This window comes from Piliocolobus tephrosceles, chromosome 9 (genome assembly GCF_002776525.5).
Source record: "Piliocolobus tephrosceles isolate RC106 chromosome 9, ASM277652v3, whole genome shotgun sequence".
NCBI classification, from domain to species: domain Eukaryota; kingdom Metazoa; phylum Chordata; class Mammalia; order Primates; family Cercopithecidae; genus Piliocolobus; species Piliocolobus tephrosceles.
This window is the reverse complement of record NC_045442.1, coordinates 81,716,077-81,734,818: the sequence shown is the minus strand read 5'-3', so window position 1 is coordinate 81,734,818 and position 18,742 is coordinate 81,716,077. Positions and strand designations below refer to the sequence as shown.

General features: G+C 48.0%; 1 protein-coding gene across 1 annotated transcript in view; it reads left to right on the top strand.

Annotated features, from left to right (window-relative positions):
- GRID1 (glutamate ionotropic receptor delta type subunit 1) overlaps positions 1-18,496 on the top strand; it is a 786,921-nt gene extending 768,425 nt beyond the window's left edge. The window contains exons 15-16 of the mRNA XM_023226082.3: positions 4,344-4,584; positions 15,325-18,496. Of these exons, the coding sequence (XP_023081850.1) occupies positions 4,344-4,584; positions 15,325-15,753 (670 nt within the window). The 3' untranslated portion in view covers positions 15,754-18,496. The remainder of the gene's footprint in view (positions 1-4,343; positions 4,585-15,324) is intronic.
- Positions 18,497-18,742: the final 246 nt, after the last annotated feature.

Genomic DNA, 18,742 nt, shown 5'->3' with positions numbered 1-18,742 from the left:
GAGATGTCCTTTGTGTGACTTCAGAGGACCAGAGCCAGGGCCAACATGGGGTGTGTGATTCCAGAGACCAGGCTTTCTGAAACAGGCCTGCCCACTACCTGTCCACTCACTGACCATGAGGTCCATGTGCAAAACCTCCCAACAGAGACCCCATGGGCTGCTCTCCTGACTCCAGCAATCACCATAATCAAATGTAGCTAGTCCAGTTTCCATGTCATTTTGACAAGTAGTGTTTGATTACTGTTTGCTTTCATCAGAAGGCATGTGCTCTGTGATGATAAGGAAACGTCACCAGTGGCCTGTGCTGGCCTCCCACGGTTTCCTCATCTTCCTGTATGGTAGAGTTCCTTCTGGGCTGGGATCATCCCTTGAGTAGCAACACTCAGACCTCAGGTTGCCAACTTACTGATGCCAGTGGTTCTTTAAAAGGCTCTGTTGGGCTGGGTGCAGTGGCTCCCCACACTTTGGGAGGCTGAAGCGGGCGGATCACGTGAGACCAGGAGTTCAAGACCAGCCCGACCAACATAGCAAAACCCTGTCTGTAGTAAAAATGCAAAAAATTAGGTGGATATGGTGGCACACATCTGTAATCCCAGCTACTTGGGAGGCTGAGGCGTGAAAATTGCTTGAACCCAGGAGGCGGAGGTTGCAGTGAGCTGAGATGGTACCACTGCACTCCAGCCTGGGCAATAAAACGAGACCCTGTTCCCCAAAAAAAAAAAAAGGGGGGGGGGCTTTCTTGTATGGTGCATACAGAACTGTTAGCTGCCCCTAGCTAGGGCATGCTTCAGAGGAGTGAAGGGACAGATCCTGAGAGCAATGCCTCATGCCATTTGCAGAAAACAGGTTCTGGTATAAATGGTAGGTCCTAGCCTTATGTGGAACTGCCGTAACTGTCTTTCCCTTCATCCTGGAAACTAAACTACTTCCTTCAATAAAGATACGCTCCTTTGCTTTGGCAGAAGACAGAATCTAGATGTATGTGCATGTGTGGCAGGGCTTATGTGCTATAAACAGGCTTGCAGACCACAGCATGCAGAGTGGGCATTCAATAAATGTTTAGCAACTTAATAGCCATTTATTGAGCACCTACTGTGTAGCAGGCTCCACAGCTATTGAATAAAAAAAAGCACCTGCAATTATATCTGTCTGGAAAATAGAACAACTGGCTTCAGGAAGTGGCTATTATCCCTCTGGCTTTCTCGTAAGCGGAAGTATGGATTATTACGGTGTGCATTAGTTTAGCCTCATTCTCAAAGTCATTTTGTACCTGTGACTTGTTTTATCTTTTCTCTGTCCCTTCCATATTTAAATATCATTTTTGTTTGTTTAGGTTTTTTGTTTTATGTTATGCTTTCCTATAAATTGCCTTACTATCATTCTGGGATAAGATTGGGTATAAAAAATGCATACAATTATAGGGAGCAGGAAGAAGAGGTCAGCAAAATTAAGCAACTTCCCTGACATTGCACAGGATCTGCCTAATGAACGGAGGAGTGGGGATCTGACCCCACAACCACCATCTGGCCAGAGCCTCACCATCTGCCTAGGCCCGGAAGCTGGCCCCAGGAGAACAGCCTGCTGTTCTGAAAAGAGCATGGCCTCCTGGGTCAGAATGACCCAGCTCTGATGAGCAGCATTGCCACTTTCTAATTGCAGCAGTGGGCAAGTGATCTAGATTCTGAGCTTTAGGTCTTTGAGACATAAAATAGACATAATAAGAACCACTTTGCAGGCTGTTATGAGGATTCAAACAGTGTAAAATGATCAGCTCCTACTGTGTTCTCTATAAAAGGTCACTCATGTCAGTGCTGGCAAGATAAGGCTACTGGTCAATGTGGCCATCAGACTGACAACTACTAACCAGTTTTCATGGAGCTCTGATTACTGGCTGGATCTCAAGCTAACAGGCTGTATGTGTTCCCTCTTCTCATTTTCTCGCAATATCCTGTGAGGTAGGTACATTTATTATAACCTCAGGCTTTTGTGATAAGAGATCTAAATTTGAGAGACTCAAAGCCTGGATTTGACTGGATAGCCATGAACACGAAGCTCTACTGTCTATCCATAGCTAGCTAGTTGTTCAATTGCTGACCTCCTCAAAGGCCCTGAGGTCCTGCCTATCTGTCCCTGAGGTTCCTGCAACTGCCAAGAGGCTCAGCCTCCTCACACCTAGTAGCACAGACTTATTAAGGCCAGTGAACAGGCAGACGTGCAGCCACTGAGTTGGCCCGACATGATCCATATGAGGTGGTACAACACTGTGGCTGTCCGGTTCACCATGTGATGTGCCATGAGAGGGGTCTGTAGTGTTCTGGGGCAATCTAAGCATGACCCCAAACCATATAAATGCACACGTATCTTAACAACCAAGTCCCTGAATGTACAGTCACGTTCTGTGTCTTACATCCTGACCAGCGCCTTGAGCACTTAATGGACATTATATCAATATCTAACCACAGCCATCTTAGTCAAGTTTTTACTGCTCAATTAGTACATCACACATTTATTGACACAACAGACATCTACCGACAGCCTTAGTGGTGCCAGCCACTGTGGTTGCTCAGGGAAAACAGAGTAACCCACAGCTCCTGTCCTGAAGGATCTGCTCATCTAAGTGGGGGTCAACAGTTTATGTTGCAAAGATGAGAACACTGAACTGTAGGAGGGGCAAGTCCCTGGTCCAGGTGAGGTCTGGTGCCTCCAAAGCCAATCTTTGCACTGAGCCAGGCCATTGCCAGCCATCAAGAGGCCATGCTGTGCTGGGCCCATGATGCTGACAGGTCTTGGGACCCCCTCAGGGTTGTGACTCTTGTCTCCACGAGACACAAGCTCATGTATGGGAATTGAGCATAGCCTCAGGTCTGTGGTCACAGCTGACCTGGAATGCAGGTCCAGGGTAGAGCTCACACAACTGTCCAGTGGGCAGTGAATTTCTCCCAGCTATAAACAACTGCTGCTCTCTAACGACACACACCCAGAGAACTCAGAGGGACCTCTACAGATGTTATCAGTCGAATATATCACCATGGATCACGCTTAAAGAGCTCCACTCCCCATTGGAAAAGCTTAGGTGTTTGGGGTCTGAGCGCTACCAGCTACCACTGGCTCTCTGTTAAGACTCCTGGGTTATAGACAAAAATACCACAACCAAAGAAAACCACAGTGGGGAGTATAGAAGCAGCATGGGTTGTCCCACCATTGCACACATGATGAAATCGAAACTGCCACTCATGCCCTCTCAGAGCCTGTGTCTGGGCTCTGCCTTCTTCCCTGTCCTCACCTGATGCCTGCTCCCGTACCACCCAATAGCCTCCCTGGCCATTTTTCCACTTCTTAAACGTGCTAAGCGCTACCCCAGACATGACTTTCACATGGGGTGTTAGTCTCAGGAAGGCTCTTCCTCCTCCAAGTTGAAAGCCAACCCTGCCAGCCTCATAATGACTTTGGCAAGACATTTCACCTCTCTGTGCCTTGATTTCCTTCTCTGTAAAATGGGAAAACAGGAATAACCATCTCAAAGGATTGGCATCGAATGAAGATTCAACACTATTTGCCAAGCATGGAGGGTACTCCTTGGCACGTAGAACATGCTAAACCCATGTGAGCTGTTTTATGATTAGTCATCCTTCAAGCTTCCCCTTACCTGTAGGCTCCTCGGTGAGGAGTTCTCCAATCCTCCAGTGAACACTACCCACCATGTGCTGTTTCCCAGAACCTCTACTTTGATTAATTTTTTTTTTTTTTTAAATCACAGTTCTACCTGCACTTTGATTGAACTAATTTTTTTAGGGTCAGTGATTGTATCTCTAGACCATAAGCTCAGCAGTGCTGAACATCATACTGGGCAAAGCACAGAAGGTTCTCAAATCAAAGGATTGTGTGAATAATTTGGTGAATCCCAGTGGGAGAGACGTAGGATATAGTAATGAAAGCTCAAAAGAAAGCATTTTCAGGATCAGGAATATCCTAAATCCACAACCTAAATGTTTGCCTCTTTCCTTTCTGTATTTCTCAGTTTTATCTTGAGCTCTTACCACAGAATCCATGTAACAGGCCTTATGTGATTTGCTGTTAGACTTTATTCTTGGGCAGTGGGATAGGGTGGGAGAGAGCGGGGGGCTGTTGGGAAGGGAAGTGACAAAACTTAATGTGCGTTTTGGGAATAACACTTTACCTGCAGCGTGGAGAGTGGACTGGGAAGAGAAGAGCTAAGGCAGAAAGCTGCTAGGATGGCTCAATGGTGTCTGTGGTGGGGCCAGCATGGTGGGGCAGGGGCCAGGGCCCTCATGGCTGAGTCGATGAGGTCAGTGGCTATAGCTCACCTGGATTGTGTCTTGCAGGATCCTGGAGCTGCAGGACACAGGGGACCTGGATGTGCTGAAGCAGAAGTGGTGGCCACACATGGGCCGCTGTGACCTCACCAGCCATGCCAGTGCCCAGGCCGACGGCAAATCCCTCAAGCTGCACAGCTTCGCCGGGGTCTTCTGCATCCTGGCCATCGGCCTGCTCCTGGCCTGCCTGGTGGCTGCCCTGGAGTTGTGGTGGAACAGTAACCGGTGCCACCAGGAGACCCCCAAGGAGGTCAGCACCCTGGGGCCTGCCCTCCCTTTCGCAGCCTAGAGGCAAGAGTGTCACACTGGGCCATTGGGAGGGCAGGTTGTTTCTAGTTAGTATTCACCTGAGTCATCTTGTCTGGAGACAACAGAGTTTTATATTGGGGGATTTTGTTGTTGTTTTATTTTGTTTTTAAAACTAGAGAAGAATGTAGGGGATGTTTTCTTGCTTGAACAAAGTGCTGCAGTGCCAGCCTTAGCCACTAAAGTCCTGTATTTATCTATAGAGCAGGTACAGCGTGGGCAGCGCCAGAGAGCCCTTCCCTACCCTGCCCCGCCCATGTGCCTCCACCCTGACCTGGAGAGACCACCTGTAGGGTAAGAGAGGAGCCCATTCCTTCCTGATTCTCTTTGACTTCTCACCGAGGGCCACAGGGCACTGTTCTCCCAGAGCATCAGGGGATCCCTGTCCCTCCCAGCACTCTCTTCTCCCTATATTCCTCCTCCTTGCAGGGCCCAGCCTTGCCCCTGTCCCTCCTGGGTACACCCAGCCCAGGGAACACTCTAGCTCTGTCCAACTCCAGGTTCTGGGCACACGTCCCTCCCTGTATGTGCCAACTGCAAGTTGATTCTGTCCATCCACACTTCCTTCTTATTGGGTTTGTATTCTTCTGCAAGCTCTTTTTTTTAATTTTTATTTTTTCTGAAATAAAGCCTTCACCGAGGTCCCCCAGAGACCTGGAGACAGTTCCCCTAAGGGAGGGTGGAAAGGAGTGTCATTTGGTGATGATGCTTTACAGCAGAAACTACACATGCCCAGCCACACCATCCGCGGGGCTGTCACTCTGTGCCACATAGACCTCAGCTATGTCTAGAACCACAGCTCTGCTTAGAGACTCTGTGGGTGCAAATGGATATAAACCTCAAACAGGAAGTGGTAAAGCAACCTGCATCACACCCAAAAGCACTTCTGTTTTGTTTTTGTTTTTTACCTGTTTTTGTTTTTACTGAAAGCTCAGATAGTACCGGGCAGTTCATTAAATAGTTTCAGAGGAAGGAGGTCCAAGGGGCACAAAAATAAACTGAGCCAGGAAAGAAAAACAGCCAGGAGGACGTAAGAGCTGGTGGTAATGTGCGAAATTCTCAGCCTAATTTCGGGCAGGGATTTGGCACCTCTGGACAGGAAGTGGGTCCCCACCATGTCTGTGGCCTGGGTGTCTGGCCACATCTCACCCTCCATTCGTTGGTCTGTAAGGGCATTCCTGGCAGGTCAGGAGTGAAGACAGGGGTGGGCGTCCCTCACTCCTTTACAGGACTCTGCATTATACCAGGTAGTGAGCTCTCTGTCCTTACGCTTTCTCTTCCCTGGAAGGAGGACACTGCTTAACTCAGTACATCTGTAATATTCGGGGACATCTGTCTTCCTCTCCATCCTTCAGTGTATCTCCATGTAAGGGAATGTGAAGCTGGAGCCAGTTGCAGCCTCAGTGGCTGTCCTGTCACCCCTGGAGCTCAGAAGGCGAAGAAGGCAGAGCTTTGAGGAAAAGGCCTGAAAGGAACAGTTGATGGTTCTGTCCCAAGATTCTTTGGTTATTGGAACATTTTGTATAAAGAAGTCAGTGGGAGGGACAGTGAATTATTCTGACAAGCAGCGTTAAGGAAAGGCCGCACATATCTGACCTCTCCTCATCATGCCAGCCCCTCCAGGTCATGGCCAGTGTGCACGATTCACCTGCTTGTCACCACCCAGGTCTCTATGCACGGAAGCATCAGTGGGCAGCCATGGTGGGGTGGTCCCAAAACCACTCCCAGTAGGATCAAGAAGGATGAGAAAGATGGAAAAGACCAGGCCCCCAAATTGGCCCATGTTGCTCCCACTCTGTGTTGTTTGTTTTGGGTTTTGCTTATTTTCCATAAGTCTTCAGCCTGGTTTCCTCTGTGTAAAGGCCTTTTGTGTCAGGGGAGCAGGGGAGGGTCTCCAGGTGGATGAAAATCACACTGTCAGGAATTTGCCTTCCTGGGCAGCAGTGGGCAAGGCTGGGGGCCTGGAGACACAGGTTCAGGCTCAGCCCCAGCCTCTAGCCTATCATCTGTGAGCCACATGCAGGGAGAGCTTGTCCTTTGGATGGGAAGTCATTGTCTGCTTTTAGCCATGTCCCTTCACAATGCCTAGTTTAGTGATGGTTTGGACAATTTCAGCCTGGACCACCCACAGTTAATTGTTGTGGTGTATGTGTGTGAGAGAGACAGACAGAGAGAGAGAGAGAGACTGGTGATTGTTAAAGAAACATAGATAGGAAGACAGAAAAGAAAAGAGAAAAAAATATAGAGACCAGGAGACCAAGGAATCACCTAGCTGTGAGGAACAGCTCCTTTCTTGCTGTTAAAACATCCTACCTTTTATTCTGGCTTCTGCATAAGTCCAGGATCTCAGTTATGAAATGATGAATACATCAGCCCTGCTTCCAGAATGTGGGACTTCCTGCCCCTGCTGCCAACCTGCTTCCAGATAGGAATGAGGACACATGGAAAGAGGCAGGTTGGACAAGCACAGCAGCTGCCTGTCCTCCATCCCCTTCTGGTGTTGCTAAGAAGGGTTGCATGGAAATGTTCCATCTTTTTCCTATTTTTATGGGTTTCCAAATTTCAAATGCAATGTCTCCCTTCCTTCTTCCCTCTCTCCCTTTCTTCCTTTAATAAGCCTGCCTGTAGAGACTCGGCCCCTGCCTTCAGGGAGCTTACCTTCTCATGCACAGATGTGGCAGAGAGCTGGGCCCAGCAGTCTCCACTCATTGAGCAGGCTGTCCTGCAGTGATCAGCAAGTATCACAAAAAGTGCTGAGGGCATCCAGCCCAGCCAGGGCATGGTGGGGTCAGAGGGATTAGGGGTGTGGTTATTGAAGACTACTTGGGGCTCAGAGCTGTTAGAACTGAGCTTTGAAGCATTGATACAAATCCTGGTACTAAAGACGAGACAAGAAGTTGCATTTTGGGCAAGGTGAACAGCACGGAGGTGAACAAAGTCATCATACCTCCTGGAGCTTTAGGGCTGAAGTGTCAACATGAGGAAGGAGATGCTAGCAGGGGAAGCTGGGGAGGGATATGGGACCTGCACCGAAGAACTGAAATGCCAGACCGAGAGGTTTTGACTTTATCATGCAGGGAATAGGAACCAGGAAAGGGCTCAAAACAACAGTCTTTTAGAAGCATATTCTTAAAACCTTCAAAAAATAATGATGGTATTTAATCCAGAACTACTTTGTGCTCCTGGTTGCCCGTGTTTTATGGGGCGGCATTTGCAATTAGGTGAGAGTGTCTGGTTGATCTTTCAATGTTTCATTTTGAGGCATTGGCTGTATTTCTTAAGAGCCAGAAACCTGTCTTTGGGTGGAGCCCAAGTTGTGTTTAATGGCTTGCTCTAGGATGTCGTCACAGTTTAGACACCTACTTGAAGAAGAGTGGTAATGTGCGTTCAACCCCTTAATATTCATGTAGATTTGAGCTCATATTTTTTCTAAGGAATCAGACGATTATGTAGTTACCCAATGCAGGTGAATGCACTAAGCTCCATGGATGCAGTAAAGAGCCACCCGCTAGATTTATGGGGGATGTGGAGCCATTGCTCTGAGAATAAAATATTCATGAAATAAAGATGAGAACTGCAGAAATGGGAGATGACATGAGGAGTGAGATATGAATCATCCATCACTGGGCTCGGAGTTTGGATTTCTTGCTTTCTGCCTTGCCTGCCCTCCCTTGGCCTGGCTTCCATCGCACACAGGAGCTGGCTGAGGCCAGGGTGGCGGGGGAGCAGGGGGCAGAGGAGCAGACGGCCCCTCTGTTCTGGCTGTGGGCAGCCTCTGTCTGCATGCCCCCACCTGCTATGAAAGATTAGATCCCAGAGGCCCTCACTTCTTCCACTCCACACCCTTCCTTGCCTCCACTGCTTTGATGTCTTCTTCAACTGCATGTAAAGAGTTTGCCCTTCTGCACATTTTTCTTCTTCATTTATGCCAACCCAGCAGTGTTGCATTGAGGATTCAACAAGGGAAGGCATATAAAGTGAATTAAAGATATACCTGGCCCAGGGTCATGCTTGGTTGATGGTGGCCAAGCAGCTACTCCATCCAAAGGTTCTGGGCTAGGCAATGAGGAATATGAGGGAGACAAGTGACACCTTAGGGCTCCTTTCCTGTGCTGAGCAATCTTGTTAGCCCTCTTCAGTAGTTGAGGAAGGCATCCCTATCCTTGACGAAAGCCATATCAGAAGTGAGAAGGGTAGAGATGGGATGTGAACAATGTGTCTACCTCTGTACCCCTGCTGCTTCCCAGGTGCAAGCTTGTCAAAAGGCCAGGGCGCTGTCCTTTCCACTGGGTATGTGCATGAGCCCATTGGGTTCCAAGGCAGCATTTTCCAGAGGACTTGGGAATGAAGGTTGTGACTTGGTGCTCTACCCTGGGCCAGGTTCCTGGCTTCTGGTTACACATTAACATTATCTGAACCTCAGTCTCTCCCTTCTGCTGGAAACAGCCTGGCCTGAGAACTATGCTCAGGAGCAAATGTCTTAGCATGAGAGTAAGAACGGTGAGTGTGCACATTTCAGCCCACGGCCTCCAGTGAGAAGCCATGGAACACTTACCATACACCACTGTGTATCTCAAAACCAGGTCACTTGGCAAAGCCTCCCCTGCCTGCTGCCACCACTAGCTGCCTCCCTTGCTGGGTGTGCTCTACATTGCCAGTAATTATTTACCTGCCTGTCTCTGCTTCAGATCCACCAGTGCCTCCTCACCTCTGGATTCCCGTCAATTTGCCTTCTCTCTGGAACAGTGGAGGCTCTCATTAAGGAGTGATGAATATAATTGAAGTATTGAGCACTTTCTATGTGCCAGGGACCAAGATAGATGTTTTATCAAGAACATTAGCTCATCTGGGAGTAGGAGCTCAAGCACGTTTATTGAATGAATGAACTAGTCTGGACTCACATAAAGAAAATGTTATTAATGTTAAATTGTTGTGTAATCATTGCAGCTGGATCAATGGCTTTCAATTCTGGCGGCATATCAGAGGTGATGAATTCTGGGGCTTTTTAGAAATACAGATGCTTGGGCCCTGTTTCCCAAAGGGTCATATTAGGGAGATCTGGACTGCCATAATTTCTAAACTCTCCACATGTGCTTCTGATATCCAGCCAAGGATGAAAACCTCTGATCTACACCAGCATTCCAAGGTGAGAAGCTACTGGGGTAATGAAATTTGAGTAGAATGAATTCTTACTGGTGTGGGGAGGATGAATTTCTTGACACACTGATGTCATGGAAAAGAGCCCAGGTTTTAGGCTGGGTACAGTGGTGCATGCCTGTAATCCCAGCACTTTGGGAGGCCAAGGCAGGAGAATTGCTTGAAGCCAGGAGTTGGAGACCAGCCTGGGCAAAAAAAGCTAGACCTCAGTCTCTGCAATTTGTTTTTAATTAGCCAGGTGAGATGGTATGTGCCTGTAGTCCCAGCTAGTCAGGAGACTGAGACAAGAGGATTGCTTGAGCCCAGGAGTTCAAGGCTGCAGTGAGCCGAGATTAGGCCACTGCACTCTAGCCTGGGAGACAGACGGAGACCCTGTCTCAAACAAACAAACAAAAAAAAGAAAAAAGGAAAAGAAAAGAGCCCAGGTTTGGGAACCTGGTAGATGTGAGCTCTCGTCCTGACCTTCCACTTACTGTGGAACTGCATGGCCTTGAGCAAGCTGCTGTACCCCTAGCCTCAGCTCATTCCTCGGTGCACCTGCTGCTACCACCATGCTGTGGAGTCATTGTTGGTTCGCTCTCATTGCTCTCCCTAAAATATCTGTGATTGAACTGATCAGAACTCTTTCTCCTGATGTTTTGAAAAACTACCACCATCTCCTGAGACCATTTCACTTACGTAATTGAGCTCCTTTGTCCTTATCCAGCCAATACTCTCAGACCCCTAGCCCGGCCCGTTGGGGTTGGGTAAGTCTTGGAACAGCACTGAAGATTGTGTCGGTGGCATTTCTCCCAGCCCTTGGGTCCAATTTAGCACCCGGTTGGTCTCAGTGGTAACAGGATAATTCCACCAACAGCCAGCTCAGTCAGGGGGAAGTCCCTCATCCCTAGTTTTGTTCCTGCCCAACTTAAAATAAGAGCTGTTGGACTCCAAGCAAAGTCTGTTCTAAGGAGTCCCACGTGTAACAGGCTGTTACAAAGATGATAGTTTAGTTAATTACTGTTTTCCAATACACTGTATTATTTCCACATTGGTGAACAGTGGCTTAATTACAGAACTTTATCTCTGCAAGATAATGCCTGGGAGAGGTTCCCCAGTAACCTCTGTTGGTGCATCTGTCGTCAGTTTAATATGGGATGAGAAACACAAAGCTGGAATTCAGCCGGATTCACGGGTAAATGCAGTCTGTGAATTTTATGTCATATTCAGGGATGTTTCACTAGGTCAGTTACCTACAGTAAATTAATGAAGGTAGCAATAAGTTTCCAAGTCTCTTTTCACAGCTGTCATTACCTGGCCGAACACTGAAACCTTGGGATGATGAGGATGTAAACGGATGTAGTTCACATAAAAAAGCCCATTATTTGAATTTGCATAACATAATAGAATGCACCGTTTTGTCTAAAAGATAGATAATTATTCAAATCACTCCTGCCTCTTTCCTTGAGTAGGCTGATTACTCCTGTCTCCTCTTTCCTTGGCTGGAGACACAGAAAGAACAGCCAGACATGACTTTATGAGTGCTAAATCTACGGCCCCAGGTGATACAAGCAGACCATGCTTCCAGAGTTTCCAAACCAGGCAGTCTGTTCTCCGCACCTCAGCTCTGGCTCCCACAGACAGCAGCAGGAGCAGGCAACTTAAAGGACACATTGTGAGACACAGCAAATGGCTGCATTTGTTTTTCAAAAAACACAGGAGTCATTTGCTGCAGTTATACACATTTTCTTATTCAGTTAAACAACCAAAATAAGAGGCTCGAGATGGCACCCTCATCTCCCAGGATTTGTCCTGGTGTTGGAGCTATTGGGAATGATGGAGTTTGAGTAGAATGAGGTGACACTGATGTGAAGAGGATGGATTTCTTAATAACCATTTGGATAGGAAACCCCCCTGGAACGTTTGTCCATTTGGTGTAGTCACTTTCTGCATGTCCTGACACGAGACTTTAAAGGCTAATGATAACTGCAATTGGGAGTTGGTTCCCACAGCACAGCTTAGCAGTCCTTAGAACTGCTTCATCCATCCTTAATTTGAGGTAAGCAAAAAAAAAAAATATGGGTAAAATAAACTTAGTCAAGCTCTTTCTTCAGAAATAACAGACTGGCAGGGAACTAGCTATCTCCACATTCAGTCTCAGGGCTGATTTTGATTCTAAATGCTCTAGTATTACCCAATCCACTCCCCACCGCCGTGTTTACTACTCCATCTTGGCACCTGTGCCCTGCCACTTGACAGTCCACCACGCTCCATCGTTCTCTCCCTCACCCTTCAGTGGTGAAGTCTTCCAGCTCAGAGAAGTGCCTCGCTCACTTTTTCCTTCAGAGGATTTTGGCTGGTCTGTCTTTCCCTGAAGCTCTCATGTTTGTTTCCCTGGCATTAAGTAGAAACAGTTCTTTCACCTTGTCCCTTACTTCCAACCCCCTACCTCCCTGTGGCTTTCTTGGACAGGAAGTTAATCTTTCCTTCTCTCCAAACTCTGACAAAATGGGAGCATCTCCTGAACACCCTGGGCTAGTGCTCAATTGACTGAGAAAAAGGACAGGCCCTCTATCAACTGCCAGAATCCAGAGTTGAGTAGCCCTGGAACCAAGACACCTGCTTCCCACTTCAATTGAGTCTACTCAAACTTTATTTCTTTTCATCTTCAAAGTGGTCCTTAAAGTCCTGAAGGGAAGTTAGAAGGGAGGAAAAGGGAAGATTATGCAGCTGACTAGTTACTAACTAGTTCTTCCAGTGGTCCCCAGGTTATCAATTTCCCTTCCATGGAAATGAAAGTCTCTGCCAGTGAGGGTGACCAGCTTGTTCAGCCTTCTCCAAGCTTTGCTAGCTGCAAAGAGAAGAGAAGGTTATCTTATTAAACCCCGAAAGTATCTGAATTCCTCTCTCAACTACTTCAACTTCCAGACTCCCTGGTACTTGTTTTGTGCCATTCACACATTTCAAAATGAACATGCCTTATAGATACAAATATTCACCAAAATGATTGTGGCACTGAGTCTCACTAATACAGATGACACTCTATCCACAGTTTAACAGGAGCTCATAGCAGTCCCAAGCATGCTAGAGATGCAGGCTTGATGCTGGGCAGGAGTCAGGGCTTGTCTGGAGGCCCAGCACCCAGACACTAGGAGGACAGCTGTGGAAGAGAAAGTTTGGCGGAGTCCCGCTGCTGCAGCAGATGAAGCACCCACTGCTTTCTGTCTCTCCGTCTCTTTGTTCAGGATTCAGCTTCAATCTTACTGTACTTATTTGGGTCATGGTCTTGTCTCTTTGTCAGGTAACCCGTCTCTTGATAGCCTGTCAAACTGTTATCCAGTGGGGATAGTAACTCCCTAAAAGCAATAAACCATAGACTTCCTTGGGAAAAGATCATTGATGCTGAGTGGCGCTAAGCCACTAATACCCTGTATAACAGTTATAAAATATTCCTAAAGTAGTCTTACATGCAAAAATGAAAACAAAGCAGACAAAATAGAACACACAAAAAGGAGCAAAATTGAACAGAGCTGGCTCCACCATAGTATAAGGTAATTAGAAAAATAACTTGAATTTGGTTTGCTCTATATTTTACAAACCTTTGAAGGAGTCAGCATAAGCAATGCATGAACAATATTTAGCTGGGCCAAGTAGAAGCCTGGCATTCTCCAGCCAGTCCCCCCGATTTCCCCATGACACTTGCCATGCAGAGGTGACCCTAACTCAGAGATGGTCTCCAGCACCAATGAACTGAGCTCTGCTTGTGTGGGTGGGCTTCAGATCACTGGAGTTGTGACTGTGCCTATGAAGCTGTGCCAGTGGTTTCTGATGTCATTTTCACCTATGACACCAAGCCACATCCCATAGTATCCTCTACTCTGAAACCAGTTGGCTCTCTTGATTTCCTCCTGCCCTGGCATGACTTGTCAAGTTGTCTTATGGGTGTTGTCAGTTTTCTTGTCCTGGGAAGGATTCTGAGAATGACAGCAGGTGTCTCATCAGAAGCCAAGCTCTGTGTGCCAACCATGAACTCATAAAGGTGTGGAGAGAGCAGTGGTCCCACCTTCTATATGCCAGGGGACATTGAAGCAAGGAGTGAACTGTAGGGCACGTAACTTCCTTGCCTGGGGAACACTGAGTTGACCTTTCTTGGGGGTTAGCCCTGTAATTCATGCACTCCTCTGGTTGGGGCTCATGCCCATCTTTCAGCTGAACTTCTGGGGGTGGAAATCCTCCCCCATCATCCCCACAGAAGCTCAAAGCAGTCATTGGTATGGCTCTTAGATTCATGTGATTCCTTTGTTTCCTTCTGAAAGCATATTCAGGGCTCCTATATTTCTTAATATTTCTAACTCCTCTGCAAGGTGGACAGGGGATGGGTTGCTTTCTCTGATACAAGATGCCAACATGAGACCACCTGTAGGGGTGCCTGGGAGCTGAGCTTTAGGACTGTATTTCTCTAGGAGTTTGAGGTGAGGGAGAGGTCACCACGTTCCCTGGCCCATCAGCACCCATGTTGCTTACAAAGTCCCTGCAGCTTCAACCTCACCAGGAAGCTCATATGGCTCCTCTGCTGAGCACCAGGTCCTGTGCCCACCTCACTGCGGGGAAGCTAAGGAAGGATATGACGTCTTCCTTGAACTTTCAAGCAGTTTGTCTGTCTTTAATTATTCTGACATTGTAGACATATCATCAAGTTATTTGAAAGGAACAATATTTGTTCTGTTTTGTTTTCTTTCTTAAGCAAATGAACAAACCAAGTAATTTCCTGTGATGTCACCCACTGTGGTGAGACAGTATCAGGTGTGAGATCACCCACTTAGATAGCCTTGAACCCTTATGAAACCAGGAGAGTCAGCTGACCCTGGGGAAGTCCCATTCCTCACAATCTCCATCCAGGAACCCATGCCGCCTTGCCCTTCCAGACAGGGACAAGTCCCCTTCCTTGGGCTGCCTGAGGAGGTTGCACAGGGAGGACAGAGGTCACTGGGTGAGGCAGGGCTTCTCTCTGGCTCCAGGCCTCAAAGCTGCCTCTAACACTCATGGGCCTGTGACTCTGAGGAGTCATTGAACCTTCCTGGGCTTGAGCCTCCTTTTGTGTAAGGTGGGGATGATCATACAAAATCTTTTCATCATCGTGAACTCGAAGTGGCAAATTCATGGGGCACCTTAGGGGCTCAAGGACCATTTCCTTTATTCCTGTGGGACTTCTTCTCCTGTCTCTACCTAATCTTCAAAGCATCTTGTCCTAAGGGTTGGTTCTGGGTGTGGCAGTGACTCTAAACTGAGTACAGGGGCAAGGCAGGATGCAGCCAAGGCCTGTTGATGGCATCTTTGTTACATAGGGATCATGTCTACCCAATAGCTTCCCCAGATGACTGAGGGTTGGCCATATAATTGAGGGGAGGTGGGAGCCACATGAATGGGATACTCACCCACAGCCCAACAGACTGACCAGGCCTGGTGCCTCCAGACATCCAGAGTTGTAGCAAGCCAGCCTTGACTTACTGTTAGGGCCCCACCTGACCTTCCTGTGCCTTCCCTCCAGGACAAAGAAGTGAACTTGGAGCAGGTCCACCGGCGCATGAACAGCCTCATGGATGAAGACATTGCTCACAAGCAGATTTCCCCAGCGTCAATTGAGCTCTCGGCCCTGGAGATGGGGGGCCTGGCTCCCACCCAGACCTTGGAGCCAACACGGGAGTACCAGAACACCCAGCTCTCAGTCAGCACCTTTCTGCCGGAGCAGAGCAGCCATGGCACCAGCCGGACACTCTCATCAGGGCCCAGCAGCAACCTGCCACTGCCGCTGAGCAGCTCAGCCACCATGCCCTCCATGCAGTGCAAACACAGGTCGCCCAACGGGGGACTGTTCCGGCAGAGCCCGGTGAAGACCCCCATCCCCATGTCCTTCCAGCCCGTGCCTGGAGGCGTCCTTCCAGAGGCTCTGGACACCTCCCACGGGACCTCCATCTGACCGCGCCGCCTGCCCTCCCGCCCACCCTCCCACCCACCCGACCAGCAGAGCTTTTTAATACAAGAAGACAACAACACAAACCACACACACTCGCACACACACACATACACAGAGACTCTGTCATTTTTCTTGTACATATATGTAAATAATGACAGAATGGAGTGGGGTAAAAGTGTATTTTGAATATTCCCAATTTTCGAAGTCAGTAAAAAAACACAAAAACTGTATGAATGACTTTGTAAATTTTGTTCTATATGAATAAAAAGGAAAATTACTTGTGATCATTCTGAAGTGCCAAAGGAGCCCCCCGTTCCTGGGCCTTTCTGAGGGCAGAAGGGGCAACCAGATAAGAAGCCCCTCTCTGCTGGGGGAGAAGGGAAGACGAGGAGCCCCACATGCCACTAGCTGCCTTGTCCCATAGCTTGCTGCCCCATTTCTTTGCTCCTGGCCCCTCGTTCCTTTTAGTCCTTCAGCTGGATAAAGAGTGAGTCTGGAGCCCGCATTGGGCTCGCCCACTGGGTTGCTGTAGGGTGATCGGCTGTTCTGGGTAGCCTGGGACTGAGGAGCTGCCCTGGACTCAGGGCCGTCCTGTCCTGTCCTGTTCTGTCCTTCCCTGGATCATGTGGGACGAGATGGTCACTGCTGTGTGTGCCGCAGTGTGCCTCTGCCCCGTGGGCCCAAGAGAAGCTGACAGTTACCTGTAATTGAGGTAATTGAGGACTTTGATACTGAGCTGTTCTCATTTCATCCTGTTGGCTTTGTTTCTTATTTTCTTTTCAAAATTAGAAGAATCAAAAAGTGATAGAATATTGGGGGAAGGAGGGCAGACTCTATCATTTCCTCAGGGAGGATGGGCAGAGGTGGGGTTGATCTGGAAGAAGGTCCATGCGGGCAAGGAGTTGCGAGGTGGGGTTAGTTACATGGACCAGGTGAGGTGGTGGAACAAAAGGCCAGGTAGAGGAAGAATGTTCCCTTGGGTTTCGGCCCATAGTCCTGGGTGAGAGAAGGAAGTGAGGCCATACATGCAGGGAGTAGAAGCTTCGTGGTGTCAGGTAAACGGATCCTTTTAGAAAGAGTTGGGGGAGGTACCCAGGTGGGTGGACCAGTACTCCAGGTGATGGGGCATGCTGAGAAATAGAGAAAAGAGACCATGTTTGTTTAGGTAGGATGAAAGCGTTGCCCCTTAGATAAAAAGCATAAGTGTAACTCCCATCCACCAGGGAAGTTGCTCGTAGCCCCAAAAGTGAAGGCCTATCTCGGGGTCCTAAATCCTGCAGCCAGTCCAACAAACAGGGATGGCTCCAGCACAAACCCTCCCTTCCAGCTTCACCACCCTCTCCAGATCAGACCTGGAGTCCTCTTCAGGTAGCAATCCAGCCCAGAGCAGGGGCCCTCCCCACTCAGGGCATCTGATATCCTCTGAGATTTCCAGGCCTATGCCTGTGCAGGTACAGCTGCGGGGAAACCCAGTTTTGTAAGCCTAGGACTACCTAACAGCTCCCCCTCCTTCAGTTGCCCTTTCTGAGGCAACTAAACTACAGAATCAGGGAAAGAACCATTAGGAGTGGAACTGGGGGAATCTGAGTTGTGTCACTTCAGTTCCTCTCCGAAAGACCTCCGAAAGAGGTTATTCTGATCTCCAGACCCGTCAGAATGGAATACACAGCCCACATCTGTCACTGAAGGAGGTGGAGCTCCCACAGCCAGCAGTAATCACGGAGCTGAGAGCCTGGGTCTGTGATCGTGGAGAAATACAAAGTCCTATTGATTGCTTCTTCTATAGCCTTGTGGAGTTTCTAGAGAGATGTATTTATGAGGGTGATAACTAGCCCGGGATTGATTTCTTTCCTAAAGTCCCTAGTGACATGATTGAGCAGTAAAGAATGGCCACATCACACAGTCAGCTAAAAGCACTGTGGGGAAGAGAGTGTTTATAATTATGTTATTTATTGCTGGATGCTGAGAATGGTCTGATATTCGTGCTACCTAGACAATCCATTGACATTTCTCCAATCAGAGCATGTGGAGCTTGAAGCCAGACATGCTCAGAGAAGCCTGGGTGAGCTACCATGACCCCGAGGAAGAGCAGGCTTTGTTTTCCATCAGCACATTGGGGGCCCGGCCCTGAATGGTCAATTTTTCATATACATATATATATATATTTTTTTTTAATCAAACTCTGGTCTCACTGCCTTATCTCACACCAACTCTGTTTCCCCATTGCCCCCTGAGATGGCCTGTCTTCTGGGGTATAGCATGGATGTCTTCTTGGATGGTTCTGCTTAGAATGAATGTCAAGGAGGAAAGAGAGGGAGATGGAGGATGTGTTTGTGCGCACGCGTGTGTGTGTGTGTGTGTGTGTGTGAGAGAGAGAGAGAGAGAGAGAGAGAGAGAGAGAGAGAGAGAGAGAGACCAGCATCCTCAAGAGAAGTATTCTGCTTATACAAAATCCTTAACACCTCATGGTGTTATTCTTCACCATGTTTATGTTATTTTCTTTTTTTTTAGAATTTTCTACCCTTGGCATGAGGGGAAATGATTGATAGTCAAGCAAGTTCTCTAGGAAAAAAAAAATCTTCCCAACTCAGATTTCTGTGTCAGCTCAGAATGTATCTTTTCTTCATGCTTTGCTCTTTGGATTTATAACTCTGTTTAGACTATTCCATACATTTTAGGTATATTTTGTGCCTTCAGACACTGCAAATAATAATCAGCATTTGGATTAAAGTTGTTTAATAATAAATCTTGTCTTTGCTCCCTATGCTCTTATTCTGTGGGGTGAAGAAATACTGTCTGCTTGTTTCTGGGCATGCTGAGATTATGAAGTAAATCCTGTGCCATGGGCAGGGACAGTCATGAGAAAAACTCCTCTCCTCAAGGGGGTCTCAGACATGCCTGGAGGTGGGCCATGCCCCCCTCACCCAGTGCATATCCAGAGTTCCCTGAAACCAACCAGGGGACAGTGTGAGGGACAGGCTGAGCAGCAAGT